General features: G+C 40.7%; 1 protein-coding gene across 8 annotated transcripts in view; it reads left to right on the top strand.

Moving 5' to 3' along the window:
- ANAPC1 (anaphase promoting complex subunit 1) overlaps positions 1-10390 on the top strand; it is a 101086-nt gene extending 90696 nt beyond the window's left edge. For all 8 annotated transcript variants that reach the window (XM_058534604.1, XM_058534599.1, XM_058534602.1 and 5 more), the window contains 2 exons: positions 4731-4865; positions 10012-10390. In XM_058534604.1, the coding sequence (XP_058390587.1) occupies positions 4731-4865; positions 10012-10127 (251 nt within the window). In that variant the 3' untranslated portion in view covers positions 10128-10390. The remainder of the gene's footprint in view (positions 1-4730; positions 4866-10011) is intronic.
- Positions 10391-13967: the final 3577 nt, after the last annotated feature.

Raw genomic sequence — 13967 nt, 5'->3', positions numbered from 1 at the left:
AATACTAGACCTCGTAGTATTAGTAGTAACAATTTTTGATTCTTTACAGCTATTAGTAATCAGTAGAACCTAAGAGTTTGAATATAATTAAGTTAAAAACTATCTACCTGGAATACTATGAAATAAATTTCTGAGAAAAATAAATTATAAACCAGATTGTGAGGGATATACATGAAAAACAGTAATTTCGAACTCCCAGTATTTATGTTTAACACCTGCATCCCATCTGCATCCAATTTGACTTGCCACTCTGATTGCCAAAATTGTGTATTTATTTTCCAGTGAAGAACCATGACTTTTTTTAAAACTCTTAAATAATATATGGTCTCCTCTCTCATAAGTACTAGCGGTTGGCTTTGGGATAGAGAGCAATAAATTAAGTGAAGATGTAAAGCCTAGGGCTCAGCCTTGGAAAAGGTCATTCATGTTTGTGTCTTAGTAAAATCACAATTGCGTATGTGGACTTTTAGAGTCACTCGCTAATTCACTCATAACCCAGACTACAGGCATTAAATCTGAAAATGCATTGGATTTATCATATTGTGTAGGTGTTTTGTGTGTATATCTCCTCAATTAGATTTTAATCTTGAACAAAGAAGATGGGTTTTAAGTTTAAGAACTTAAAAAGGTTTTGTTAACTTTTTAATATTTTATTATGGAAAATTTAAAGTAAACAGAATAGTATAGTAAAGCCAGCTTCAATAGTTACCAACATTCTGCCATTCTTGTATCCTCTGTACTGTCACCCATTGCCGCATTCAGTTATTTTCCAAATTGTGCCGTTTTCCATTCCCACCAGCAGTGGAATGCAGTGCAATTTTTGGCATTGTCAATTGTTTAATTTTAAGACAGTTTAGTGAGTGTGTAGTGGTATCTCATTGTAGTTTTAATTTGCATTTCCAGTGACTAATGATGTTAACTACCTTTTCATATGCTTATTTGTTATGCATATACCCTTTTTGAAGTGTCTGTTTAAACCTTTTTAAATTCTTTTAATTGATTGTCTTTTGATTGTTGAGTTGTAAGAGTTTTTGCATATTCTGGCTACGAGTTCTGTGTGAGATATGTTTTGCGAATATTTGATCCTACTTTATGCCTTGCCTATTCATTTTTTAAGGGTGTTTTTTGATGAACAGAAGTTTTAAATTTTGATAAAGTCTAATTTGTTAATTTGTTTTATGGTTATTGCTTTCTGAGTGCTGTCTAAGAAATCTTTCCTACTCCAGGTCATGAAGATTTAAAAAAATTTTTCTGTTAGAAGCTTTATAGTTTTAGCTTTTGTATTTAGGTCTATGCTTCATCTCAAATTAATCTTTTATGTGGTGTGAGGTGGGACTTCAGTTTCTTTTTTTTTTTAATACAGACATCCAGTTGTTCTAGGACCATTTGTGGAAGAGACTTTTCGTTCTCATTGAATTGCTTTGGGGCTTTTGTTGAAAATCAGTTGACTGATTAAGTGTGAGTCTGTTTCTGGACTCAATTCTGCACCATTGATCTATTTGTCTGTCTTTATGCCAGTACTACGCTGTCTTAATTACTGCAGGTTTAGAATAAAGTTTGAAATCTGGTAGTGTAATCTCCACACCACTTCCTCCTAAAGTGGTGTGGAGAGGGAAATTTATAGTACTAAATGCTTATTACAGTATAAAAGAGGAAGGGTCTCAAGTCGCTAAGTTCTTACTTCAAGAAACTAGAAAAAGAAAAGCAAAATAAACCCAAAGAAAGCATATAAGAGCAGAAATCCATGAAATTGAAAACAGAAAAATGATAGAGAAAATCAATGAAACAAAAAGCCAGTAGGCATGAGAAAGTCATTGAAGAGAAACTGAACTGCTGTGCGCTCTCTTTCCTTTCATAAGCTATTAATACAGAGTCTCTTCTTGCCTCGTTTATTGCTCTCCTTCTGCTGCCTCGCCAACCCCCGATGTTTCCACCTCTGGGTAGACCAGCACCCTCATGGTCATGTTCAGTGGACTCTTGATAGTTTCATCTCATGCTATCTCTGCCATATTGAGGCTTTTAACTACTTCATTCTTATTGAAATGGACTGCCTGTGACTTCAGTGACAGCACACTTTCCCTTTTTTTTTTTTTTTTAACCTCTCGGACCATCTTTCTCAGTAGTCATCATTATTTCACTGTTATTCCTTCACTGACCCTTCTGGGAGTTGTCCTTGCTCCTTCCTCTCCTTCCCTTCTCCCCTCCTCTGCAGTAGCCAATCCGTTACCACATTCTTTCAGTCCTAATTCTTAAATATTTCTTGAATCTGTCCACATTTTACTATCTGTTGACATAAATAATCCATAATCAATCTGTAAATCAAAATTGGGGTGAGTTTATTATGAGCCAACTTTTGAGGACCATAGCCCAGGGCCTTCCTTCCCGAAGGAAAGAAGGGCACCAAAGAAGTGGGGTGTACAGAGGTATTATATACTGTCAAAGAGCATGTATCACATATGATTACAGTGTCCCTTTTACAATAGCCACAAGATCGCCCTGCCAGATTGCCCTGCCAGAATAGCTATTGATGGACACAGCGGGTAGCAGGTCTGCTGTCTCGATGGATGTGGCTGGTGGCAGGTCTGTTGTCTCAAGTTGGGTGGTCACAGGATGAGCACAGCAAGCAAATCATAGCCTAGGGAGAAATGCTTATCCTTAAGGAAATGCCACTGTGGGAGAAGTTGCATCCTTATCTTAAAGGCATTTACTCTTCTCTTTGGGACATGGCAAAGCAGATACACAATGTAGGCGACAGGCCCTTTTGGAAACACAAACTCAGGCTGAATTAGTTTTACCCCAGATGGCTTCCTCATGTGCTCCAATATATCCTGTTGCTTGCCATTTATTTATCATGCCTCTACCCTAGAACAAAACCACTGTTATTTCTTGTCTGAACCGAGATAATAGCCTTCTTGCCTTTTATTCTCGTCTCCCTTCTAACCATCTCTACTCAGCTGACAGAACAGTCTTCTAAAGAGTAAGCTACTCTGACACTCCTGCTTCAAACCTTTCAAAGGCTGCTGACTCAATTGTGAAACGATCTTTGTCCTGTGGTCCCCGGGCCCTGCGTTACTGGCGAGGCCCCCGTCTCCCTCTCCAGCCTCTTTGTACACCTCTTGCGCCTCATGAGCCCCCCTTTAGCCGCACTGGCCTCTTCCAGTTCCCCAAAAGCACAGAGCTTCCTCTCACCACGGGACTGTGGGGTATGCTGCTTCCCTCCCTAGAACCTTTTCCCTTCATTCTTTGCCTGCCCAACTCATATTCATCCTTGCAACCTCAATTTACAGCCCCTTCCTCGTAGGCCTTCTAAGACCACACTACCTCAGATTGCTTTCCTGCCATCTTTCTCTCTCTCTCTCTCAGCTTTTCTCTTGATCAGAATGCCTTTGTTTTGAAGTAACAGGGCCTGACTCACCCTGGCTTAAACAATAAGGACATGTGTAAGCTTACATTATTTGGAAGTCCACAGGTAAGGTGAGCTTAAGGGTCATCTTATTCCAGTGGCTCCGGCTCCATTTCTCTGAAGTTCCGTCAGTTACACTCTGTGCTGTGGCTTGATCCTCAGAGGGCTTTTTTCTCGTGGTAATAAAATGGCTGTAACAGTTTCTTGCCTTAAGCTCAGCATTTTTCAGAGGAAGAATAGAGTTGCTTTTAGGAGCTTCACCATAAGAATGAGGGAAATCTGTTTCCCAGAAGCCTCTAGCAAACATGTTAAGGGTCTCCTTATATCTCTGGCTTAATTGGAACTCATTCACATTCCTCAGTTAATCCCTGTGGTAGAGAATGTCTCTTATTGAGTGGCTTAGATCTACCTGTCCCTGGGCCGGCCCGGTGGCTTAGCGGTTAAGCGCGTGCGCTCCGCTGCTGGCGGCCCGGGTTCAGATCCCGGGCGCGCACTGACGCACCACTTCTCCAGCCATGCTGAGGCCGCGTCCCACATGCAGCAACTAGAAGGATGTGCAGCTATGACATACAGCTATCTACTGGGGGTTTGGGGGATAAAAAGGAGGAGGATTGGCAATAGATGTTAGCTCAGAGCCGGTCTTCCTCAGCAAAAAGAGGGGGATTAGCATGGATGTTGGCTCAGGGCTGATCTTCCTCACGGAAAAAAAAAAAAAAAAGATCTGCCTGTCCCTGAACGCATCACTGTGTCAGGGGAATGGGATTGCCTTGATGGCCCTAGACCAGCTTCTCAAAGTGTGGTCCCTGGAGCAGCAGCAGCACCTGGGAGCTTGTTGGAAGTGCAGTCCTTCTGGCCCCACCCAAGACTGACTGAATCAGAGACTGGGAGTGGGCCCACTCATTGGTGTTTTAGCCAGCCCTCTAGGTGATTCTGATGCATGTTAGAGTGTGAGAACCTCTGGCCAAGACTAATCAGGCTCCAGCCCTGGAGCTGAAGTTGCCCCTCAAGTGTTTGACGCTGGAAGGAAGGGCGGCAGAGTGGGTGTTTGGGGAGATGACCACAGTGACCACCCGACCTTATAGCACTCAGCACAGTTTGTAATTGTGCGTGTGTGTCATTGTGTGTATAACCTCTCTGTCCCCACGGCACTCTGATGGGCACTCTGTCTGCTTTACCACAGCAGCCTTAACGCCTAGCATGGTACCTGTTTGGTAAGTGCTCAGTGAGTTCTTAGTGGAAAAATAATAAAAAGAAGGTATCCCTTATGCCTCTTGGGTCTGTAATTCTGTAATCAGTTGGTTCTGTTCCATTTGTGTTTCTCTCACAGCTGGGGGTGATGTGTGTGTGCACGCCTACCTCAGTGGGCAGCCCCCTGAGGAATCTCAGCTAAGCATGCTGGCCTGTTTCCTCGTCTACCACTCGGTGCCAGCACCACGGCACCTGCCGTCTATAGGACTAGAAGGTAATTGTATTTCTAAATCCTCTCTTCAATGCTTGTATTACTGACTTAACTTTATGTTTTTAGTTTCTTGGTAGGAGGAATTTCTAGTGAGTTATTTTTCTCTAGTTAGGTTTTTGTTTTCATTCTTGTTTGAGTGTTATTGTTGAGAACTTTTTTTAGAAAAAACTATCTGAACTTTATGCATGCATAAACTTTTATTTATATTCAGACAAGGATGAGTTCTTCTTCACAGAGCCCCAAATACTAGAATATACTAATAAACTAAATGTTCATATTATTCTTTCTGTTGATTGATTTTTATTAAAATTATTTTATGGGTTTTCAGTTTGGGTTTTTTTCAATCACATTATCTTAATTAATATTATAAAGCTTTAAAATGAACAGGTACCTAATTTTGTATGTGTTTGAATGTTTTTATAATAGAGAGTTTAAAATATTAGCACCTGACTATATGTTTCAGAATATGGAATCAGATACAAAGTTTGTCCAATAAGTTGAATAATAAAATATAATTAATTCTGAGCACCGTTATTTATTTATATCACTTTCAAATCGTTGCCCCTTAATTGAGAGTAGAAAAAATATTTTTGAGAAGGACAAAGATTGCTCCATTTAATCATTTAAACCTAAAGTTTAATGACATTACTAGTTTATTGCTATTTTGAAAACCTCAGATAAAAATGCACTATCTAGAGACTTCTAGTTATGACCATGATGGAATTGCTTATATTGGACATAAAACCACTGTTTAAAGGAATTGGTAGCAGCCATGCTGGCAGGACTTGACTGAGGGGCAGCAGTCCCTAAGAGAAGAGAGCCCCAGTGAGGAAGCTGCGTGTTTACTCCGGCTTTCCCCTGGAGGCATTTGCCGCTTCACAGCACGAGAAGTAGAGCCCCAGCAGACAGCAGCAGTGCTCCTACTGGACAGAGGAGCGGGAGGTTGGGTTCATGATTGCCCGGGAGCCTGCCTGGAATTTGTGGAGCAAAATCTCAGATAGGAGGGAGCAATAGGAATAATAACTCAAAAACCTCGATGCACTTTTCACTTGAGGCATTTACCAAATCTTAACCTCCACATGCACAGGATAAGACTTGAAGAAACCTAGCAGAAGCCAGAAGGCTAAAAGTGTGAGCACAGATTTCAGCAATAGCACCGTGCAAAGGAAAGAAAGGGTAGAGTTCCAGGCTCAGCAAGGTGAAGTGGCTGTGGTAAGCATCCAGCCATTCAGGTAAAGCCCTAGCAGGCCCAAGCTCTATGAGTAAAGGTAAAACTGAAGTGGACAAAACCTAGTATTAGCCTAAAGCAGGATCAAGGAGACCTGCTTGCATTCTGCCAACCTGACAGAAGACTCAACCTTCTCAGGAGGAAGAAAACATATCCAGCATCTCTGCGACTTCTAATACACAGTATTCAATAGTGTTGAATAAAAAATTAGAAGATATAACAAGAAAAAAAGATATTAGAAACATGCTTATATGTGACCCAGATATTGGAGTTATCAGACTTGGACTTAAGATGGCTATGACTAATATTTCCAAGAAAATAGAGGAAAAGATAGAGAATTTCACCAGAAATCTAGAATCAATAAGAAAGAGGTAAATGAAAATTCTAAACTGAAAAATATAATTGAAATTAAGAATTCAGTATATGGATTAAAAAACATATTAGAAATAGCAGATACGTGAACTGGAAGACAGGTGTGTAGACAGTAAACAGATTGAAGCATAGAGAAAAAAATGGATGGAAAATACAGAAAAGAGTATGAGACATGTGGAACACAGTGTAGAGGTCAAACATGCGTGTAGTTGAGATCCCAGAATAAGAGGAGGGAGAAGGTGAGATAGAAGCAATGTTTGAAGAGACAGAGGCTAAGAATTTTGAGAAATGGATGATGGACATCAACCTACAGTGAATCCTAAGCAGTATAAATTTCAAAGAAATCACACGTAGTCACGTAGTAGTCAAACTATAAAAATAAAAGAGGAAAAAAATTTAAAGCATAGACTTCCTTTTCTGGCCAGGATAGAGTAACAGGGATCTGATTTGCTCTCTTGCCTGAAGCGAAAAAACCTGGACAATGCGTATGAAACAACGGTGTTTGAAACATTGTATATCAGGCAGTGAAGAACAATGATCCCTGAGAGATGAGAGACAAATGAGATAAAGCCTATGATTGCCCCAGCTTACAGCCTTGAGGAAGTTTTCAGACTAGGGTAAGGAGAGAGAACCCAGGCAGAGGCTGGAAGGCTCCTTGAATTGAGGTGACAGAGCTGAGAATACAGGGAGAACAAAGGAGCTGGAGTTTCCAAGATGGAGTGTCACAGAGGAGAGAGCTACACATAGAATGCCAGAGCCCCCTCAAATGTGAGAAGAGTACTTAGTGATTAGCACATGCATGTGAAGGTATTATCTGAGGCTGAGGGAAGAGCTATCTAAATGGAGTAGAGGGTGCATTACCAGTTGTTCAAACAGTGCCTATTCCCACAACTTCATAATTCAAGGAGCGTTAGGTCGAGTACTGTGAAGAGTTTGGCTCAGTAATGGGAAATATTGAGCCCTAGACTAAAGAGCATTCTGATCCTACCTAACAAATCTTAAAAGCACAGCACACAAGAATCAAACTGTTTTTCAAGTAATGTAATTATATTCTAGAACAAAGCTCAAGAATATAGAAATACAAAATATCCACCACTTAACAAAATAAAATTCACAATATCTGGCATACAAAGAAACAGGAAAATATGACCTAAAATGAGATGAAAAATCAATTACAACTGAGCCAGATTAGATGTTAGAATTAGTACACAAGGACGTTAGAACAATTATTATAATGCTATTTGATATTTCAAAACATTAAGAGACATAGAAGATATAAAAAGACTAATTGAAGTTTTGGAGATGAAAACTACAATGTCTGAAATGAAAAATACACTGAATGGGATTAATGGCATATTAGACATTGCATAATAAAAATTAATAAATTTGGAGACATAGCAATAGAAACTATCCAAAATGAAATTTAAAAAGAAAAAAAGAGTTTTAAAAAAAGGAACAGAGCATTAAAAATGAAGTAAGTTGTGGGACTTAAAGCACCCAATTTACATGTGATTGGAGTCCCTGAAGAAGAGAGAGACATGAGGGGGACAGAAGAAATATTTGGAGAAATAATGCCTGGAAAATTTTTAGATTTGATGAAAACTGTAAATTCAAGAAGTTCAGTGAATCCCAAGCCCAAGAAACAGGAAGAAAATTACATCAAGTCTCATCATAACTAAATTGCCCCAAACTGGTGATTAAGTCTTAAAAGCAGCCAGAGGAAAAAGACATGTTATACAGAGAGAAACAAAAATAAGAGTCATAGCATATTTCTTGTAGGAAACAATGCAGGTGATAAATTAGTGGAGTAACTCTGTAAAGAACTCAAAGAAAAGAAAACTGTCTAGTTAGAATTTTATACTTAGCAAAAATATCTTTCAAAAAAGAATTGTGAGCTAAAGCCTCTTTCAGACATACAAAAACGGAAAGAATTCATCACCAGCAGACCTTGGAAATGTTATAGTAAGTCCTTCAAGCAGAAGGAAAAGAATATCAGGTGGAAATATGGATCTACACAAAGGAGTGAAGAGCATTGGAAATGCTAACCACGTGTGTAAATATGCAAGGTTTTTTTTGTAATCTTTAAAGACAATTGACTGCATAAAAATGATAATGAACTATAGGGTTTATAAAATACGAAAGTAAAGTGTATGACAATAGCAGCTCAAAGGCCAGCAGTGGAGAAATGGGAGTACTGTTGTAGGGCTCTTATACTATACGCGAAGCGGTATGATCTCACTTGAGGGTAATCAATCTGTGATAAATTAAAGATGTATACTATAGGTCATAAAGCAGTCACTAAAATAAGAAAAAGAGAACTAATAAGCAACAAGTGAGCTACAATAGAATCACAAAAATACTCAATCCTAAAGTGGCAGAAAAAGAGGAAAAGGGGGAACAGAGAACAGATGAAGCAGATAGAAAACAAATAGCAAGATGATGCGTTTAAACCAGCTGTACCACTCATCACACTAAATGTAAATGGTCTGTCAGATTCCAGAGTGTATCAGAATGTCGGAGTTGTTTTCATATCTTCTTGTATGTATTTGTTCTTTGTGGTTGGATTTTGCGAGGTCTGGGGAGTTCTGGGGAGTAACAGTTAAATAGGAAATTTGTCCTAATTCCTGGTGAAGCTTATTAAACACATGTATTTCATGCTGACTGGCAGAGCCCAATCAAAGGAAACACTTAGGAGAAGTAGCTCTCTTCCTCATATTCTGTGCATCAGTGGAACTCTTGTTTTGTGTTATTTGTGCCTTTATCGGAAAGCCACTTGATCATGTCATGAGACTCTCCTCTGTCCATCTTCCTGGAATCGTATGACCCACCTGTACCTCTCTGCTGTCTGCACGGCTACTAGGATGCTTGCTGTGGCTCAGAGAATCATAGGGATCGTATGTGTCTCTATGTTGACTGCCGGGGGAAAGGGAGCTGTGGATAGTGCGTGTGGTGGGGATGGAGGCAAAAAGGAAATGATGCTTAATAGAATTTTTAGGTAATACACTTCCGACTTCCCTTTACAGCAGTGGTTCTTGACCTTGGCTGCACATCAGAATCACCTGGGCAGCTATCAACACTCCAGATGTCCAGGCTGGCTCCCTCTGAATTACTTCGCAATCTCTGTGGGACCAAGGTTGAGAACCATTGCTTCTTAGAGGAAGAAGGGGCATTAGATTAACTTCTCTATTACTCATTTTGACCCTATGTTCTTTTTTTTAGGTAAAGTATTAAGTGCATAGATTTTGGTAATTGAAGATAGACAGGCACATTTATTATATTTAAATAATATGTACAATTAAACAATAGTAATAGTTTCACATTTAGAGGTCACTTTCTGAAGTACAGAATGGATAAATTAAAATTTTATATCAAATCATATTTTACAGTGCATTAGGGAAATTCATAATTTAAATATTATCTTTGGGTAATTGTTTTCAAAGGGAAGAATGCCAGCTTTAAATATGATTATGTGTCTGAAGCTTCCTTGAAAAAGGCTGTATGGCTGAACTTACTTAGAGATGTGACTTTTCCCTTATTCCATTTCTTTAGGGAGCACAAGCTTTGCTGAACTCCTCTTCAAGTTTAAACACCTGAAAATGCCAGTGCGAGCTTTGCTAAGATTGGCTCCTTTGCTTCTTGGAAATCCACAGCCAATGGTTATGTGATCAGCCTGGTGGTAAACCTACCTTGCAACGTGACTTCTGCACAGAAACGTGACCCAACAACCAGGCTAAAGAAACATTTATAAGTTTTATAATATAACTAGGGGGAAACGAGCTGCACAAATCACAATGTATTTTAAAATCTAAATGTTTTAAATATTCCAGAGACTCTGTTGCTGTCAGCATTAACATTATGTGATATATAAAAATGAGTTAAAATTTACTTTTGTAAATAAAGTTTTTTGGTTTGTTTTCAGATCTCTCGATGATTGCTTCAGTTTGGAGCTTCAGAGAATTGATCAGTGGGGGCTGGGGTGGACATTCGGTTTTTAGTCTTTCGACTGTCGCTATTCGGGTGAAGTGACTTTATGCTCAAAAATGCAAAGTTTTTAAAGAAGCTCTGTCATAAAGTTTTACTGTCTGCAGCAGCAAAAGGACTCTTAGCATTTCCTAAGGTGTCACAAGCCAGCCCTGGTGGTCTAGTGGTTAAGATTCAGCTCTCTCACCTCCATGGCCCTGGTTCGTTTCCTAGTCAGGGAACCACACCACCCATCTGTCAGTTGTGATACTGTGGTGGCTGCGTGTTGCTGTGATGCTGAAAGCTATGCTACTGATATTCAAATACCGGAAGGGTCACCTATGGTAGACAGATTTCAGTGGAGCTTCCAGACTAAGACAGACTAGGAAGACGGACCTGGCCACCCACTTCTGAAAAAATTGGCCATGAAAACCCTATGAATAGCAGTGGAGCATTGTCTGATAGAGCGCCACAAGGTGAGAGGATGGCGCAAAAAGTCCAGGCCGGGTTCAGCTCTGCTGTACACAGGGTTGCTAGGAGTTGGAATCAACTTGACAGCACTAACAAAAAGATGTCACAATTATCCTGGCTAAAATAAGTTTTGACTTCCTGTGACAATGCCAGGGATGCTCACAGAGTGATCACCTTAAGGAGGATATTTATACCCTAATGAAGAATTGCCCGACATGAAGCCTGCTCTAAACAAAGAAAATATGAAATTTTCACTGCAGAGAGGGCATCAGAAATTCTATTTTAAAATGAAAGATAGTCAATTTCCACCCAAGATGTAGATAATGTACCTCTGTGTCAGGGGTTTCTAGAGTAGATGGTGAAAGATTTGTATAAAGGTGTGTGTAGCTTTAAGTTTTCAGTACAAGAGGAAGAAAGCTCCCTGCTGTTCAGCTTCTGACGCATATACCCTGTGCTTCCTGAATGGCCAGTGGGACCAAAAACTGTGCAAGTTGCAAGATCCGTCTAATGATTGCGCATTTCTACATCCTGAATTATGGCGTTTAGCTTTAAAAATAAAATTTAAAGCAAATAAAAATGTTCCATTGAGATTTTGGCAAAAACCCACGTGGCATTTACTTCTGCAGAGGGGGCTTGCGTTTATAAGGCATGCATCTAGAGGCAGAGTGGTTCTCTCTGGATGCTCTGTGTTCTCTCTCTGCGCCTGCCCCAAGGACTGGCTCCTGCGTGTGAAGCACAGGCAAGATGTGGCTGACTGGGGAAACCAGTACACAGTTAGCCATTGATTAGTTAGCTAGTAACTAACTAGATTCCTAGAGATAACATCTCCCTGGCACCTGGGTCACTATGGTAACAGACGTTTGAGCTGTTTTTCAGGAATTAGGACCCCTTGTCTAGTTCAGGCTGGTTGAGACCATCAACCCATCAACTGGGCCTCTGCAAATGCTAAATAAATAACCTTTTTGACATCAAGGAGCTAAAACTCCGCTCTCAGATCATGAGGCCACTGCCATTTTGTGAACATGTGCCCTGTGAAGAGGCATGAAGTTTGACCACACTTGCGCAGATCGTCAGTTACCTCACGTTTCCTCACCTCCAGTCATCCATCTACACGTTTCAGACCACCTTGCCCCCCTACCCCTAAAGATCCCCGAGTCCCCATTTTTGAGGCGTTGGATTTGAGACTTGTTTATCTGCTTCCTCACTTGGCTGCCTTGTGATTAAAACCCTTTCTCCACTGCAATCCCATCGTCTTGGTGGTTGGCTTTCTGCAACGGGCAGAAATGAACCTGGTTTGGTAACGCTGGGAGGGTGAAATGTTCTTCCCTTCACACTTACATAGTTTTTCTTCTAATTAAAAATAAAAGGAAAAAATGGTAGATTATGGAAATTCCATTTGAATCAAGATTTAAAGAACTCAACATCTGGGCAACTGTTGCTGTCTTCACTTTTGTGAGATTGTGATTTATAAGAAACATACGTATTTGGTCATTCAGATGACCAAATATATTTCTCAGATATATTTGGTCTTCATTCACAGTTTCTGCCTCACAGCTCCCCAAACCCTGGGAATTTCCTGAGCGGTAAGAGGGATGGGACCATCTGTTGTTACAAGATTTGGTCTGTTGTCCTCAGTTCCTGAAAATGCTTCAGGGCCATAAAGGTGAAATGGATGTCTTGTTTATGTTAATGAAGGTGACTTTTGGACCCCACCCAAGGGTGGGGGCTGGTTGTCAGGAGCAACAGCCATATGATCAGAGTGTTGGAACTGTCAACTCCACCCCCTGATTTCTGGGGAGGGGAGGGGGCCTTGAGGTTGAATCAGTTGCCAATGGCCAATGACCTGGTCAATCATGACTACGTAATGAAGCCTCCGTAAAAATCCAAAAGGACAGTTAGTCCAGTGGCCTCTTTTTCAGAGGGCTTCCACAAGCCACTGTGTCGGGCCCCAAGCTCTACGAGGACAGAGCTCCTTTGGGACCTCGCCCCATGTATCTCTTCATTTGGCTGTTGATTTGTGTCCTTTAATCTCCTTTGTAATAAATCAGTAATCTAGTGAGTAAACGAGTTTTCTTGAGTTCTGTGAGCTGTTCTAGCGAATTAATCAAACCCGAGGAGAGGGTTGTGTGAACCTCTGATTTATAGCCAGTCAGTTAGAAGTACAGGTAACAACCTGGGATTGAGACTGGCGGTCTGAAGTGGAGGGCAGTCTTGTGGGACAGCCCTTTACCTGTGGCACCTGATCTATCTCCGGGTAGATAGTATCAGAACTGAGTTGAATTCTGAGACACCCTGCTGGTGTCCGAGAACTGCTTGTTGGTGTGGGGAAGCCTCCACACACACGTTGGAATTGAGTCCAGGAACCCTTTGCAACTTTCAGTTGTTTACGATTTGTATGCTTTTCTCTGATGGAAGAAGGACTTGGAAGACAGTTATTTGCACACATATGAACTTTCCTGTAGGAGGGAGAACAGTCATTAGAATGTTGTCAACAAAAGCAAAAATCAGGCTTTTTAAGAGGGAGCAGCATAAAAGATGATAGACAGTCTGGAAACAGCGTTGTCTTTATATTTGGGGCCTACTCATAAGCTGGCAGGGAGCAAAGAGGATATTCTGGGCAGTCTGCTCTTGAGAAAACATTCTAGGATCATCAAATCAATTCCAGCTATTTATGTGTTCTCAAAAAGAGAGACTGTGGCTCTCACCATCCAGAACATTTCAGCCTCTTCAGAGCCATGGCAGGAGAAGAGCTGGAGAAACACATTAGGCTCTTAAATGTTTGGCCCAGAAGTGGCACCTATCACTTCCAGTTACAGCCTGTTGGCAGGAGGTCCTCAAATTGCTCCACCTCACATAGAGCCTCTCCCGTGTATCCACGAGGAGGAGGAGAACCAGATGCTGCTGAGGACTAGTAGTGTCTCACAGTGTGGTTCCTGATTTACTAATCCCCTACATCCATCTTTTCTACTTATACAGGTAGAAATGCATATCATTGCTGCCACAGATGGACATCGTTATATAGCACAATGACACACATACACTCAGATTATTATCGTTTCCCCGATGGACACTGA

Source organism: Diceros bicornis, chromosome 40 (assembly GCF_020826845.1).
Source record: "Diceros bicornis minor isolate mBicDic1 chromosome 40, mDicBic1.mat.cur, whole genome shotgun sequence".
Lineage (NCBI taxonomy): Eukaryota > Metazoa > Chordata > Mammalia > Perissodactyla > Rhinocerotidae > Diceros > Diceros bicornis.
Note: the sequence above shows the minus strand (reverse complement) of the source record. Positions and strands in the feature narration are given on the sequence as shown.